The sequence below is a fragment of the Ranitomeya imitator genome, chromosome 10, assembly GCF_032444005.1.
Source record: "Ranitomeya imitator isolate aRanImi1 chromosome 10, aRanImi1.pri, whole genome shotgun sequence".
NCBI lineage: Eukaryota > Metazoa > Chordata > Amphibia > Anura > Dendrobatidae > Ranitomeya > Ranitomeya imitator.
Window position 1 is genome coordinate 28916076 of NC_091291.1, and position 18160 is coordinate 28934235.

At 46.0% G+C, this 18160-nt stretch overlaps 1 protein-coding gene across 1 annotated transcript in view; it reads right to left on the bottom strand.

Moving 5' to 3' along the window:
• Window positions 1-18160, bottom strand: part of SHANK1 (SH3 and multiple ankyrin repeat domains 1) — a 502441-nt gene that overhangs the window by 12991 nt on the left and 471290 nt on the right. The window contains exon 19 of the mRNA XM_069742951.1: window positions 9766-9920. Coding sequence (XP_069599052.1) covers window positions 9766-9920 — 155 coding nt within the window. The remainder of the gene's footprint in view (window positions 1-9765; window positions 9921-18160) is intronic.

Genomic DNA, 18160 nt, shown 5'->3' on the forward strand with positions numbered 1-18160 from the left:
GGCTGGAGCTTTCGTTCACACTTATGGTTTGCTGGGCTGCTGCAAGAATCTCATCCAGTTTATCTGTAGGAAGAAAAAAGAAGCAAAATTGCAATTATGTGATAGCGAACGAGTCCTGATTAATGTCCTTGTGTGTCTAGGGCATTTTAATCTATGGGATACACAGTGGTACTTTTATCTGTGGGATGTGCCTAATATTTTAGCTCATCCCGGCGAAGAATACCCTTTTTTCTTATCTAGAGAAGCCCCTTTTAGATTTGATCTGCCATCCCAGGAGCAGTTTACTCAGGGGAGGGGTTTTAGTTAACCAACCAATACCAAGAGAGTCCATGTACAGCTCTAGCTGAAGCTGTTAAACCACTTAAAGCGAACCTGTCAGCAGGATTGTGCTCAGTAAACTACAGACAGTGTCAGGTCAGCGCCGTTATACTGATTAAAATGACATCTTGGTTGATGAAATCCGTCTTGTGGTTGCTGTTTAATCTGCTTTTGCAGTTTTCAGATAATCAGATTCTCGTGCTCCAATGTGGCCTGTGGGTGGGACTGTGCGTGGGGCTCTGGGCGGGACTGTGCGTGGGGCTCTGGGCGGGACTGCATGGGGCTCTGGGCGGGACTGTGCGTGGGGCTCTGGGTGGGACTGTGCGTGGGGCTCTGGGTGGGACTGTGGGTGGGGCTCTGGGCGGGACTGTATGTGGGGCTCTGGGCGGGACTGTGGGTGGGGCTCTGGGCGGGACTGTGTATGGGGCCCTGGGCGGGACTGTGCGTGGGGCTCTGGGTGGGACTGTGGGTGGGGCTCTGGGCGGGACTGTGTGTGGGGCTCTGGGCGGGACTGTGGGTGGGGCTCTGGGCGGGACTGTGTATGGGGCTCTGGGCGGGACTGTGCGTGGGGCTCTGGGTGGGACTGTGGGTGGGGCTCTGGGTGGGACTGTGCGTGGGGCTCTGGGTGGGACTGTGGGTGGGGCTCTGGGCGGGACTGTATGTGGGGCTCTGGGCGGGACTGTGGGTGGGGCTCTGGGCGGGACTGTGTATGGGGCTCTGGGCGGGACTGTGCGTGGGGCTCTGGGTGGGACTGTGCATGGGGCTCTGGGTGGGACTGTGGGTGGGGCTCTGGGCGGGACTGTGTGTGGGGCTCTGGGCGGGACTGTGCGTGGGGCTCTGGGCGGGGCTTTATGTGGGTCTCTGCTTACATATTCGTCCTTTATGGGCTTATGACAGGTTACTGATCTTTCAGTGACCTGCCCTCCTATTTTACATACTGCATATCATATTGTGTGGTTCCCAAAACACAATTAACATTCATCAAAAAGGTGCCGGCAGCAACGCCTGCGCTGTAGCATGATGCAATGCCTAATACGCATACAGTATATGCATTTGTTTTAGTCCTATACTATTGTGGGGGAAAAAAAATCTTCATTAAAATGGCACTGGTGGTGCAGTAGCAATATAGTGTTCCTATAGATGCGATGGCGCTGGTGCTATTTTGATGGACCCAATTTTTTTTTCTATAGCAAAATGGCACCGGTGGTGGTGCCTGCGCAGTAGCATCTATCTTGTTCTGATACATGCTACTCACAGGCGCCGCCACCGGTGCCATTTTGGTGGATCCAAATTTTTTTCCTCCAGCAAAATGCCGTCGGCTGCAACGCTTGTGCAGTAGCATCTATCGGAACAAGATAGATGCTACTGCGTAGGCGCCCACGCCAGTGCAGTTTTGATGATTTTTTTTTCCCACAATAGTATAGGACTAAAACACAAATGCATATATACATTTTAGCTACAGCTCAGGTACCGCCGTGGTGCCATTTTCATGAATGTTCTATTTTTTTTTTGCAACCACACAATAGCATATGCAGTCAGTAAAATGGAGGGAAAGGTCACTGAGGGATCAGTGACCTGTCATAAGCCCATACAGATACATATGTATGCAGAGCACCATATGACACCCCCCTCAGGCCCGCCCACATGCCACAACGGAGCACGAGAATCTCACTCTCCCATTTTTCTCTACAATATATGATTAAATGAATGGTATCAATCAAATCTACCACTTCCTCCGACCACCCCCCCAAAAAAAAATAAAGGTCCTTACATAGCTTTGGTGACGAAAAAATAAAAAAGTTATGACTCTTAAAAGAGGGGAGGAAAAGCTAAATTGCAAGAATGAAAAATGTCTGCATATGAGTTAATGACTAAAATATGACACTACTGAGTTTTATATGGAGGTTTAGAAGCATTTTGTAACCTCAGAACCCATTTTATTGAAGTCAGATCTTACTCAGCGCCATTTGATATACGGTCCTTTTCTTCTCTGTGTTCTGAGATGGCTCATAGTCTAAAAGGAAGAACAGTCAAGTTATTGGCTGAGCTATTCAACATGACACATAAAAAACGGTAGCCAAAGTAGCATTTATAGACTAGAGCTCAGTATTTGGTAAGTATTTCACATCAGAATTTGTAAGCCAGGAGAGGAACAGTCAGAAGAAAAGTATGATAGAAAGATGTCACCACTTCTCTATTTTTCACCCATTCCTGGAGGAAAAGTATGATAGAAAGATGTCACCACTTCTCTATTTTTCACCCATTCCTGGAGGAAAAGTATGATAGAAAGATGTCACCACTTCTCTATTTTTCACCCATTCCTGGAGGAAAAGTATGATAGAAAGATGTCACCACTTCTCTATTTTTCACCCATTCCTGGAGGAAAAGTATGATAGAAAGATGTCACCACTTCTCTATTTTTCACCCATTCCTGGAGGAAAAGTATGATAGAAAGATATCACCGCTTCTCTATTTTTCACCCATTCCTGGAGGAAAAGTATGATAGAAAGATGTCACCACTTCTCTATTTTTCACCCATTCCTGGAGGAAAAGTATGATAGAAACACGTCACCACTTCTGTATTTTTCACCCATTCCTGGAGGAAAAGTATGATAGAAAGATGTCACCACTTCTCTATTTTTCACCCATTCCTGGAGGAAAAGTATGATAGAAAGATGTCACCACTACCCATTCCTGGAGGAAAAGTATGATAGAAAGATGTCACCACTACCCATTCCTGGAGGAAAAGTATGATAGAAAGATGTCACCACTACCCATTCCTGGAGGAAAAGTATGATAGAAAGATGTTACCACTTCTCTATTTTTCACCCATTCCTGGAGGAAAAGTATGATAGAAAGATGTCACCACTTCTCTATTTTTCACCCATTCCTGGAGGAAAAGTATGATAGAAAGATGTCACCACTTCTCTATTTTTCACCCATTCCTGGAGGAAAAGTATGATAGAAAGATGTCACCACTTCTCTATTTTTCACCCATTCCTGGAGGAAAAGTATGATAGAAAGATGTCACCACTTCTCTATTTTTCACCCATTCCTGGAGGAAAAGTATGATAGAAAGATGTCACCACTTCTCTATTTTTCACCCATTCCTGGAGGAAAAGTATGATAGAAAGATGTCACCACTTCTCTATTTTTCACCCATTCCTGGAGGAAAAGTATGATAGAAAGATGTCACCACTTCTCTATTTTTCACCCATTCCTGGAGGAAAAGTATGATAGAAAGATGTCACCACTTCTCTATTTTTCACCCATTCCTGGAGGAAAAGTATGATAGAAAGATGTCACCACTTCTCTATTTTTCACCCATTCCTGGAGGAAAAGTATGATAGAAAGATGTCACCACTTCTCTATTTTTCACCCATTCCTGGAGGAAAAGTATGATAGAAAGATGTCACCACTTCTCTATTTTTCACCCATTCCTGGAGGAAAAGTATGATAGAAAGATGTCACCACTTCTCTATTTTTCACCCATTCCTGGAGGAAAAGTATGATAGAAAGATGTCACCACTTCTCTATTTTTCACCCATTCCTGGAGGAAAAGTATGATAGAAAGATGTCACCACTTCTCTATTTTTCACCCATTCCTGGAGGAAAAGTATGATAGAAAGATGTCACCACTTCTCTATTTTTCACCCATTCCTGGAGGAAAAGTATGATAGAAAGATGTCACCACTTCTCTATTTTTCACCCATTCCTGGAGGAAAAGTATGATAGAAAGATGTCACCACTTCTCTATTTTTCACCCATTCCTGGAGGAAAAGTATGATAGAAAGATGTCACCACTTCTCTATTTTTCACCCATTCCTGGAGGAAAAGTATGATAGAAAGATGTCACCACTTCTCTATTTTTCACCCATTCCTGGAGGAAAAGTATGATAGAAAGATGTCACCACTTCTCTATTTTTCACCCATTCCTGGAGGAAAAGTATGATAGAAAGATGTCACCACTTCTCTATTTTTCACCCATTCCTGGAGGAAAAGTATGATAGAAAGATGTCACCACTTCTCTATTTTTCACCCATTCCTGGAGGAAAAGTATGATAGAAAGATGTCACCACTTCTCTATTTTTCACCCATTCCTGGAGGAAAAGTATGATAGAAAGATGTCACCACTTCTCTATTTTTCACCCATTCCTGGAGGAAAAGTATGATAGAAAGATGTCACCACTTCTCTATTTTTCACCCATTCCTGGAGAAAAAGTATGATAGAAAGATGTCACCACTTCTCTATTTTTCACCCATTCCTGGAGAAAAAGTATGATAGAAAGATGCCACCACTTCTCTATTTTTCACCCATTCCTGGAGGAAAAGTATGATAGAAAGATGTCACCACTACCCATTCCTGGAGGAAAAGTATGATAGAAAGATGCCACCACTTCTGTATTTTTCACCCATTCCTGGTCTTGGCTTACAAATACTGTTGTAAAATACTGACCAAATACTCAACGTGTGAACATGGCCTAACTTTGAGTATACTACTGAAGCAGAAAGAACCTGAGAAGGAGGGAGAAACCAAAGAATTTAATCTTTTGAGCTGTAAATGTTGAGAAACTTTCTAGTAGGTAAAATTCTACATAGAATTTTGTATCTGTCTTTGCACATATCACTACATATTGGTTTATAGTAAAGCCTGTCAGGTTGTAAAAAGTGTCCAGTTTTTGTTTTATCCTATTGCCGCTGCTGTTCTGAGTAGGTAGGTTTTTGTTTTTCTTAAATCTGGCATATGGTTCCAGAGACATACACTTTTTTGGTGTTAATAAAGGAGGCGTAGCTCAGAGGATCCTCTGGGGTGTGTCTTTTGGCTGCTCTGCATGATTTTCTTGTGACCCCGCCCTCGAGGTGTTTAGCACTGAATTAAGAAGTCCATATCTCTAGTACCATATGGTTTATTTTAGAAATTCAAAAAACTGATTACTCAGGTGAGCAGTGAGAATAAAATAAGAGGCAAAATATGGTCACATCCACTTTAAGTTTATAGACCCAAATTATACTATTTTGCAATCAAACACTAGAAACAAATTGGAGTTGTAGCCTTTGTAGACTAGCTAAAAAGAATTACTCGGAAACAGTAGGAACTGGGGAGTATGAGGGGATGACTAAGACAGGTCTATAAGACAACACGTATACATGAGGCTGCTGTCAGATAAATGCAAATAATCCAATTTTTACATCAAAGCAGAACATCAATATTAGCAAAAAAAAACCATAAAAGTGGATACATTCCAGAACCGTGGGTGTAAAAACTGGCAAAGTTCAATTTGTGACACAGATTTTCTGGGATGTATAAATGATACAGGAGCTTTACCAAGAGATTAATACATGGCCCATTCTTTGTGTCTGTCACAATGGTGCTTTGCATATAGGCAGCTCCTTTTTATCTATATTTCTAGAGATCAGAGGTGGGCTAAGATTTCTTCAGCCCGTGGGCAATAAATATCATGGGTCCAAAAAGAGGTGCTAGAGAAATTCATCTTTGTGTTCCCCATAAACAGATACAGTTCCAGGTACCTCAGTAGTACCTGATTGCCAATAAGTAAAAATCCCCTGAAGTAAACCAACTGTTAATCTACACAATTTATTCCAGTTCATAGGTGACTAGTTGCTTACACAGCTGTGAATTAAAGGTAAATTGAATTTCTTTGAAATTTAATGAAAATTTGCCAAAGCCCATCATTTTTTGTGTGATTTGATTAGCTACTGGTTGCCCTTTTGATGTTTTTTTTTTTTTAAGACTGGGAAAGGGGGTAAAAATTAAAAAGAAAACATTATAATCGCCCTGCCCCTCTCCGGTCCTTACGCCACCACCCCCGTTCAGTCCTCCGCTGGCTCACTTTCTCCACCTGGCTCAAGTCTTGTCTTCTTCTCTTTAGACGTCAATATTGGGAGTCTTTGGCACCAAGTAGAGGTCAAATGATGACATATTGTGGAGGGGCAATGCATCTCATGCTGCTGCGTGACCTCGATTTAGCATCAGAGGTGCCGAAGAGTGAAGAGGACTGAAGACAGATAAGATGACTGGAGTCAGAGGAAGAAAGCGAGCCAGCAAAGGATCCGGTGAGGAGCTGTAAAGTCAGGATAGTTGAGGGGAAAGGTGAGCATACATGTAAATTTTTTATTTTAGAGGTAAGGGGATGGGTCTAAGACAAGTTAATATAATCTTTTAATATTTGATAACACCTTCATTTCCCACAATTTATTATGTTCTGGACTCTGAAGACACCTCAAAGTTGAATATATTGCTTTTACCAGCAATTTAATTAGTGTCAAACAATTTTACTAAAAATCAAATAAGCAGACCGATTGGATCAAATTTGTTAAATCAAATTTTGGCAGATTTGCTCATCTCTGTTGCTAGGTATAGGGGTTATTCACTTTCCTATAGGTAATAATTGGGCTGGGGTTCAATGGTCTAATAAACACTATAATGCTGAATTTGTCTTACTGTACTGATTGGGTGTTAAGCCTGACACATGGCCGAGCCTACCCAGGAAGCAGCATACCTAAGCAGGTATTCACTGGAGCCTCTAGTGGTGAGGTCAGATTTGTGCAGCTGGTAGCCTCCAGGTGCAATTCCCAGGCAGAGCAAAGTACGGCAGCTGTTGACCCCAGGGTTCAGGTATGCTGTCACTGATAAGGGCTAGGTCTGCGTTCAGACTAGTGAGTCCTGGCACCTCTACAGAACGGTTACTGACTGGCCAATCGAGAACCAGAGGACAAGGTTCAGGCTCTGGCCGCTTCAGGACCAGGGGACGAGGTTCAATAGCTGGGCGATCCAGGACCAGAGGTCAAGGTTCAGGCACTGGCCGCTCCAGGACCAGAGGACAAGATTCAGGCACTGGGACTCTGGGACCATGGGATGAGGTTCAGGCACTGGCTGATCTGGGACCAGGGAACAAGGGATGAGGTTCAGGCACTGGCCAATCGGGAACCAGAGGACAAGGTTCAGGCTCTGGCCGCTTCAGGACCAGGGGACGAGGTTCAATAGCTGGGCGATCCAGGACCAGAGGTCAAGGTTCAGGCACTGGCCGCTCCAGGACCAGAGGACAAGATTCAGGCACTGGGGCTCTGGGACCATGGGATGAGGTTCAGGCACTGGCCGATCTGGGACCAGGGGACAAGGGATGAGGTTCAGGCACTGGCCAATCGGGGACCAGGGGACAAGGTTCAGGCTCTCACCGCTTCAGGACCAGGGGACGAGGTTCAATAGCTGGGCGATCCAGGACAAGAGGATGAGGTTCAGGCACTGGGGCTCCGGGACCAGGGGACCTCACAACTCACTAGTAGTCACTTTAATAGTGACTCTAGATGTTGCTTAGCGACTCTCTAGAGGAAAGGGAGTCTTTTATACAAGAAGCCTCCCAGCAAATGGAAGGGAGCTATCTTGCAGGTGCACTATATTATACTCAATGCCTCTCAGCAACAAGCTGAGAGCATTTAGTACATGCACGCGCTGACCCTTTAAGAACAGGGGAGATCGCACGCACGTACTAGGTGCGCCACCGGGAACTGTTGCACACACACCAGGAAGCAGGAGGGATATGCTGGAAGACCACGCCGCACAGCTGGAGCGGTGAGTATGGAGGAGAAGGGGACACTGAGCAGGGGCGCTGGTAGTAGCGCCACATTGGGAAGCTTCATAGGGGGACAGCACAACATCCTGAATTTGCAGTGCTATGTACAGGCTTGCTAAGGGTTTGCTCTCTCATAGGATCAGTGGGGGAGCCGAAATCAGCATCTGTTGTAAATGATAGATTTACAATATGCTGAAAACTTTTTTTTAGTATTGCAATATGTATTAAAAAAAAGAACTTTACTGGATGGAAGAAATTGAAACCCGCAAGATGATTTTAGTGTACCTAATGTGAAACTCCCACAAGTTATTCTTAAAGGGAATCTGCCACTCGGTTCATGCTGCCCAAACCATGGGACAATAGCAGTCAGGTATATCTTCTCTGAAATGCTCGAGAGATTCCGAGAACATATGGTTTCAAGAGCCGGCTGGAAACTAGAGTGAGAGATGAGACTAATCCTATGCAAGCCCTGGCCATCTTCTCCCTGCACCACTCTAGATGATTGGAAGGTCTTTCCCTTAGTACACACACTGTAAAGACCTGTCAATCACTTGTAGAGGCACTGAGTAAAGCTGATTGGAGTGGGGGGTCAGGACTAATCTTGTCTCTGCCTATAAACCTTGGCTGGATCTTCAAAGAATTTTTTTCTGAAACTCGTATTTCAGAGAAAAATATTCAAAGTTGCAATTGTGCAATCATACCACTAGGCTCTGACTCGTGCTGCCCTTGGTTTGTGCACCTTTCAGGTTCCCTTTAATTAATAAGCTGCTAGTGTCATAATACTCTGCTCTCCCAAATGTAAGTTTCCATGGCTCTCTATACATTGCGGTGCTTAAGGTCCAAGACAAACGTAAAAATGCTGAATGTCACTGGGATGTACAGAAGTTTCAATGCAATAACAAAAAGTTCTATGACATCACTTCCTGCTCTGTAGGTATTAGCTGAAGTGAAGCTGCTCCTCACAAACTTCCTACTGTGCATCTGCACATAATTTTGGTAATACTAAGAGTTTTTGTGGCTTCCTTCTTGAATTTACTTACTGATTCTGGATATTCATCCTACTCTGTGATCCAAATGCATAAAGAAGCATAGAAAAAGAAGCAGTGGGCTCCCCGCAGAGTGAAGGTGGAGAGTTAAGCCTCAGCCAACATCTACAGAACAGGAAGTGATGTCAGAAAGTAAGGCATTATTTTGGAAAAAAAAAATGTACAGAGTACCTTTAAAACTTGCATTGGGGAGCTAGGATGAAATTAATTCCATGTCTAGTAAAAAAAAACCCTTAACTCTGTTTTATTAACCATGAGATTGGCCCTTTAATTACATTCATGAATATTTATTCTTACGTGTAAAGAAGTCAATATAACAGAATTCAACTTACTCACCATTTTTCTTTTTCCAAGGAGACGCTAGAGAAAACATCAGATAAATAGTAAGTGCATACTTACTAAATTAATAAAAATTCCTCAAAATGTGAAAACAATATATTCCCTCCCATGTATTAGGAAAATTAATTACATCCATATCTGAGTTATGAAAATGTACTATGCTGAACTGAGTATTTTTTTTATACTGAGACTTAGTTGGAAACTTTTCCAGACAAGTGTTAGATGTTCTACCTTCTTCAAGTCTTGGTGGAACATCACTCATACGGAAGAAGCGAATGAACCTCCAAAACTTGTCCTGAAAGTTGTACTGTTGGTCCAAGTTATAGTAGCATACTCCAATGCTCAGCCTTTCCCACCGTATCCAGTAGTATTAGCAGAATTGGCAGGACTTACACATATTCGGTTGAAGGTCTTCCAGCTGCTTCCACTGGATCCTTGCAGCTACTCATCAAAAGTATAAAGTATCTTACCAGAAAACATGAGGTGAAAGTGTCTGATGGTTTGCGAGAATTAGCAATGTATGACTTGCTCAAATTGCCTACTCTCAAAAACTTAAGACTGATGAATATAATTTGCTGGCAAAATCCATTATTGGTACAACGTAAAGCCTCAAATCTTGTAGGACCTACTCAGAACAATCTTATAAATTATATCCTTAGATATATGACATTAAGGGTATGACATTTCTCTAGTGGTGAATACAGAAATATACCATGCTGTCTTCATTTTCAAAGTCCCTTCTCATCACCTATAATAAAATGACCATGACCAGATCTTCCCCATGAAGTACTCTTGACATATGGAGAAGACTTTGGCTCATAAGTCAACCATACACAATACAGCGATACAGTGTGCTGCTTTTTGTTTGAACCATACCCAATAGACTTATATCAATGGCTTCCAATGGATAGATGAATGGATCTATGGAAGGAACATGCTTCTCAAACTGGGAGATGGGCTTCAATAATGATGTCCCCCCCAGGGGGTGATCTGGTACAACCGAAGAGGCAGTTTTGACCATAAATTGCTCAGGTTTTTCTGTTTTTACTTTATTTTACTTTATTTATCAAGAGTTATATTTTAACGTTGCCGGCATATGATGTCACTGTCATGCGTCGGCTAGTCCGCTTCTCACATGGATGGGGGAGATGACAACGCTGGATCGCAACCAGGTAAAGAGAAAGTTTTATTATTTTTACTGAAAGCCGTAAGCCGCAATATGTACACTGATGAGGCAGCATCATGGGACAATGGGGAAGGATCATGGGACACATGGTCCAGGATGGGCAGCCGCAGCATCATGGGACACATGGGGCAGGATGGAGACAGATGGGGCAGGATCATGGGACACATGGGGCAAAATGGAGACACATGGGGCATGATCATGGGGTAGGATGGAGACAGATGAGGCAGGATCATGGGACAGATAAAAGCGGTAAGCCGCAATATGTACACAGATGAGGCAGCATCATGGGACAGATGGGGAAGGATCATGGGACACATGGAGCAGGATTGGGCAGCCACAGCATCATGGGACACATGGGGCAGGATGGAGACAGATGGTTAAGGATCACGGGACAGATAGGGCAGGATGGGGCAGACACAGCATCATGGAACACATGTGGCAAGATGGAGACAAATGGGGCAGGATCATGGGACAAATGGGTCAGGATCATGGAACAGATGGGACAGGATGGAGCAGCTGCAGCATCATGGAACACATGTGGCAAGATGGAGACAAATGGGGCAGGATCATGGAACACATGGAGCAGGATCATGAGACACAGCGGCAGGATCATGGGACACACAGGGTAGGATCATGGGACACATGGTGAAGGATCATGAGACACATGGGACAGGATCAAGAGACACATGAGGTAGGATCATGAGACACATGGGGCAGAATCATGGGACACATAGGGCAGGATGAATACAGACGAGGCAGGATCATGGGGCAGGATCATGGGACACATGGGGCAGGATGGAGACAGATGAGGCAGGATCATAGGGCACATGAGGCAGGATCATAGAACAGATTGGACAGGATCATGCAACACATGGGGCAGGATCATGGGACACATGGGGCAGGGTGGAGACAGATGAGGCAGGATCATGGGGCAGGATGTAGAAAGATGAGGCAGGACCATGGGACACATGGGGCAGGATCATTGGACAATTGGGCCGGATCATGGGACAGATGGGGCAGGATGGAGACAGATAAGGCAGGATCATGGGGCAGGATGAAGTAAGAGGAGTCAGGATCATGGGACCGATGGGGCATGATCATGGGACACATGGGGCAGGATCATGGAACACATGGGGAAGGATCATGGGACACATGGGACAGATGGGGCAGGATGGAGACCGATGAAGCAGGATCATGAGGCAGGATAGAGTAAGAAAAGGCAGAATCATGGGACAGATAGGGAAAGATCATGGGACACATGGGGCAGGATCATGGGACACATGGGGCAGGATCATGGGACACATGGGGTAAGATCATGGGGAGGATCATGGGACACAATGGGCAGGATCATGAGATACATGGGTCAGGATCATGGGACAGATGGGATAGGATGGAGACATATGAGGCAGGATCATGGGACACTTAGGGAAGGATCATAGGACAGATGGGGCAGGATCATGGGACAGATAGGGCAAGATCATGGGACATATGGGTCAGGATGGAGACTGATGAGGCAGGATCATTGGAAAAAGGACAGAGAAAGATGAGGCAGAATCATGGGACACATGCAGCAGGATCATGGGACACATGGGGCAGGATCATGAGACACATCGGGCAGGATGAAGACGAAAGATGGAGCAGGATGGAGATGTCAGATGGGGCAGGCTGGAGACATCAGATGGGGCAGGATGGAGACATCAGATGTGAGTAGAATGGGGACACATGGGAGCAGGATGGGAGAACATATGGTTGGTGACAGGAATGAGACACAAGGGGCCAGGATGGAGAATATTATTACTGTAGGGGCTAATTAATGGATATTATTACTGCAGTGATGCATTTTATTTTTGAGGATATTGTTATCAATGGGGGCTGGTTCTGTTACTGTGCAGGGTGGCACTATGTCGCTCTTCATCTGATGTAGTGTAGAGGTTGGGAATACATTAAGAAATATGCTCTGCAAGCGGTGATCTAGATAACTGTTATTTTCTGCAGAGATGAGTCCTGGTTTGAAGAAGTAATGGTGGTCTGTGCTGGATGAAGAAGAAAAGCGAAGATAAAAGACTTCAACTAGAGACGTCACTGGTGAGTCAATATGTCACCTATGCACTATATAGTATATACAGAGCTTCTGTTTTAAATGTCACTGGTGATTAATATATTACCTGTACACTATACACTAAATGCAGAGTTCCTCTGTATAATGTCACTGGTAATCTCTGTAGTACCTCTACACTACATACCAGAGCTCCTGTGTATAATGTTACTGGCAATCACTGTATTACCTGTACACTGACACTATAAACAGAGCTCCTGTGTATAATGTCACCGTGATCACTGTATTACCCATACGCTTACACTATTCACTGTATACTATGTACAGAGTTACTGTGTATAATGGAACTTATGATAATATTAGTATTGTGGCTTTTTATAAATGATCGGTATTGTAGTATTCAGTCACTATGTGGTGGTAATATGTGGTCTGGTCACGGTGTGGTGGTATTTGTTCCTTGTATGTGGTATAATTCAGTCATTGTGTGATGGTAATTTGTGGTCTGGTCATGGATTGGTGGTATTTATTCCTTGTATGTGGTATTATTTGGTCACTATGTGTTGGTAATATGTAGTCTGGTCATGGTGTGGTGGTATTTGTTCCTTGTACAGTATGTGGTATTATTCGGTAACTATGTGGTGGTAATATGTGGTCTGGTCATGATGTGGCGGTATTTATCCCTTATAGGTGGTATTATTCGGTCACTATGTGGTAGTAATATGTGGTCCGGCCATGGTGTGGCGGTAGTTGTCCAATGTATGTGGTATTATTTGTCATTTTAAACAATTTATGTGACTCACTCCTTTAAAGAAAAATACATTTAAATATACCTAAAAAGAGTATTAGATATTTTAAAAAATATTTAATAGGGTACAGTAGAGTAGGGCCTGGCCAAAAGATTCTAACTTGTCGTGGTAGTGGCATAAAAAAAACTTTTAGCCAAAACAAAAGCTGCTGGCTATGTATGTGATCTGGTGGAGTTTTTCTAAGGGCGGTGGGACTATGAAAGGTTCGTGGGGTGGAGGCAGAGCTGGGGTGGAGCTTCAAGGGGGCCAAAAAAAAATTGCCAGTATGGGGCTCTGAAATTCCTAGTGGCACCACTGGCTGTCAAACTCAGGTTGAGAGAGCAGCCGGCCAGTCCGTGCATTGCACTGTGATCCTCGTCCGAATTATGAGACTCTTCCCTAAATGGTACATTTGACCAAGATGTACGTTCATGTTAATGAAGGGGATAATGACTGCCAGCAAAAAGAATCATGTAACCTCCAGTTTTGTAGGGCGTTGGAATGAATTGTGGCTCCAAATAAGGACCATGAAAAATGTGTCTGGGACAATTACTATTGAAATCGCTCTTTAGTCTTTACGGCTTGTTTATGTAGTTATTACTCAGCCCTGAAGCTATATACATACGTATATATAGATATATATATATCTATATATATACACATATATAAAGGCTCACTGCATTAATCAAAGGATGCCCTTAAGATGCAAATGCTCTTTAAAGAAGAGCAGAATCATAAGATGGTCCTTTGCTTTAGCTCAATGTTGACCGAATTCCAGCTGTATAGGCCATACAGTAGATCTAATGTGTATTCCTCCTGATTGGGCAAGATAGATTTCAATGCCAAATTCTGGTTCCTTCAAGAAAGAATTGTCTGGCAGCAGTTTACCCCTTCCCACCCGTTGAAAATTCATCATGCACGTGTATGGAGGTGTCGGGAGAAACAGTTGTGGGACCATCGGTTGTTTACAAGCCTTTTAGATTCCAGAAGAATTTCAAGATAGTAAATATACATAAGATTATTTTGCAATGAAGTGATTGATTTCGGGTTGGCCTCTCTGTTTACTAAGGCGAGCGTGCATGGAGTAATTTTGCAGGGCAGCCCAAAGAAAAGCCCCTTAAAAACCTGGAATCCTATGACCAATACCCCTTTTGTAAAAACCATTAAAAGTAGCCCATATTTCTTTTTTGTTAATGTTCAGGGGAGCAGCGTGAATAAAGTAACACCAAAAGCAGACAATTTTGGCCCGGTAATAGGTCCTCCATAGGGGGAGATAAGTGTCCATTGAAGGTGTCTGGCAGATGCTTATTCCCCTCTCTTGTGCACAACACATGAACACTCAGCCAGGTGCACCATGCATGCATCCGGGTGCATCACGCAGTCGGGTACACTATGCATTCAGCCAGGTACACCAGGCAGCCAAGCAAACCATCCATTCAGCCAGGTACACCAAGCAGCCAGGTACACCATCCATTCAGCCAGGGAAACCATCCATTTAGCAAGGTACACCAAGCAGCCAGGTACACCCATCCATTCAGCCAGATACACCATTCATGCAGCCAGGTACACCATCCATTCAGCCGGGTACACCACGCAGCCAAGCGCAGCATGCATTCAGACTTGTACACCACACAGTCGAGCGCACCATGTTTTCACCCATGTACACCACGCAGCCGAGTGCCCCATGCATTCAGACTGGTACACCACACAGTCGAGCCCACCATGCATTCACACATGTACACCATGCAGCCGAGCCCACCATGCACTCAGACTGGTACACCATGCAGCCGAGTGCCCCATGCATGCAGCAGGGTACATCATGCATGAAGCCAGGTTCAGCATGTAGCTGAGCGCACCAGGCATGCAGTTGGGTGTATTATGCAGCCAAGCGCGCCATGTATGCAGCCAGGGACCTGGTGTACCATGCAGTCGAGTGCACCATGCATTCAGCCAGGTAAACAAAGCAGCCGAGCGCACCATGCATTCAGACTGGTACACCACTCAGCAAAGGACACCATGCATACAGCCAAGTACAGCAAGCAGCCGACCGCACTATGCAATCAGACGGGTACACCATGCAGCTGAGCGCACCATGAATGCAGTCGGGTACACCATGCAGCTGAGCGCACCATGAATGCAGTCGGGTACACCATGCAGCTGAGCACACCATGAATGTAGTCAGGTACACCACGCAGCTGAGCACACCATGAATGCAGTCGGGTACATCATGCAGCTGAGCACACCATGAATGCAGTCGGGTACACCATGCAGCTGAGCACACCATGAATGCAGTCGGGTACACCATGCAGCTGAGCACACCATGAATGTAGTCAGGTACACCACGCAGCTGAGCACACCATGAATGCAGTCGGGTACACCATGCAGCTGAGCGCACCATGAATGCAGTCGGGTACACCATGCAGCTGAGCACACCATGAATGTAGTCAGGTACACCACGCAGCTGAGCACACCATGAATGCAGTCGGGTACATCATGCAGCTGAGCACACCATGAATGCAGTCGGGTACATCATGCAGCTGAGCACACCATGAATGCAGTCGGGTACACCATGCAGCTGAGCACACCATGAATGTAGTCAGGTACACCACGCAGCTGAGCGCACCATGAATGCAGTCGGGTACACCATGCAGCTGAGCGCACCATGAATGCAGTCGGGTACACCATGCAGCTGAGCACACCATGAATGTAGCCAGGTACACCACGCAGCTGAGCACACCATGAATGCAGTCGGGTACATCATGCAGCTGAGCACACCATGAATGCAGTCGGGTACATCATGCAGCTGAGCACACCATGAATGCAGTCGGGTACACCATGCAGCTGAGCACACCATGAATGTAGTCAGGTACACCACGCAGCTGAGCGCACCATGAATGCAGTCGGGTACATCATGCAGCTGAGCACACCATGAATGCAGTCGGGTACACCATGCAGCTGAGCACACCATGAATGTAGTCAGGTACACCACGCAGCTGAGCGCACCATGAATGCAGTCGGGTACATCATGCAGCTGAGCACACCATGAATGCAGTCGGGTACACCATGCAGCTGAGCACACCATGAATGTAGTCAGGTACACCACGCAGCTGAGCGCACCATGAATGCAGTCGGGTACATCATGCAGCTGAGCGCACCATGAATGCAGTCGGGTACACCATGCAGCTGAGCACACCATGAATGTAGTCAGGTACACCACGCAGCTGAGCGCACCATGAATGCAGTCGGGTACATCATGCAGCTGAGCGCACCATGAATGCAGTCGGGTACACCATGCAGCTGAGCACACCATGAATGTAGTCAGGTACACCACGCAGCTGAGCGCACCATGAATGCAGTCGGGTACATCATGCAGCTGAGCGCACCATGAATGCAGTCGGGTACACCATGCAGTTGAGCACACCATGAATGCAGTCAGGTACACCACGCAGCTGAGCGCACCATGAATGCAGTCGGGTACACCATGCAGCTGAGCGCACCATGAATGCAGTCGGGTACACCATGCAGCTGAGCACACCATGAATGCAGTTAGGTACACCACGCAGCTGAGCGCACCATGAATGCAGTCGGGTACACCATGCAGCTGAGCACACCATGAATGCAGTCAGGTACACCATGCAGCTGAGTACACCATGAATGCAGTCGGGTACACCATGAAGCTGAGCACACCATGAATGCAGTCGGGTACACCATGCAGCTGAGCACACCATGAATGCAGTCGGGTACACCATGAAGCTGAGCGCACCATGAATGCAGTCGGGTACACCATGCAGCTGAGCGCACCATGAATGCAGTCGGGTACACCATGCAGCTGAGTACACCATGAATGCAGTCAGGTACACCATGCAGCTGAGTACACCATGAATGCAGTCGGGTACACCATGCAGCTGAGTACACCATGAATGCAGTCAGGTACACCATGCAGCTGAGTACACCATGAATGCAGTCAGGTACACCACGCAGCTGAGCACACCATGAATGCAGTCAGGTACACCATGCAGCTGAGTACACCATGAATGCAGTCAGGTACACCACGCAGCTGAGCACACCATGAATGCAGTCAGGTACACCATGCAGCTGAGCACACCATGAATGCAGTCGGGTACACCATGAAGCTGAGCACACCATGAATGCAGTCGGGTACACCATGCAGCTGAGCACACCATGAATGCAGTCGGGTACACCATGAAGCTGAGCACACCATGAATGCAGTCGGGTACACCATGCAGCTGAGCACACCATGAATGCAGTCGGGTACACCATGCAGCTGAGCACACCATGAATGCAGTTGGGTACACCATGCAGCTGAGCACACCATGAATGCAGTCGGGTACACCATGAAGCTGAGCGCACCATGAATGCAGTCGGGTACACCATGCAGCCAAGGGCGCCATGTATGCTGCCGGGGCCCTGAGCGTACCACGCAGCAGAGTGCACCATGCATGCAGACAGATGAACCACGCAGCAGAGTGCACCATGCAGTCAGACGGGTACACCACGCAGCCAAGCACACCATGCATTCATCCACATACACCACGCAGCTGAGCGCACCATGTATGCAGTCGAGTACACCATACAGCCAAGGGCGCCATGTATGCAGCCGGGGCCCTGAGCGTACCACGCAGCCGAGCGCACCATGCACGCAGCCATGTGTACCACGCAGCCGAGCGCACCATGCATGCAGCCATGTGTACCACGCAGCCGAGCGCACCATGCATGCCGCCATGTGTACCACGCAGCCGAGCGCACCATGCATGCAGCCATGTGTACCATGCAGCCGCGCGCACCATGCATGCCGCCATGTGTACCACGCAGCCGAG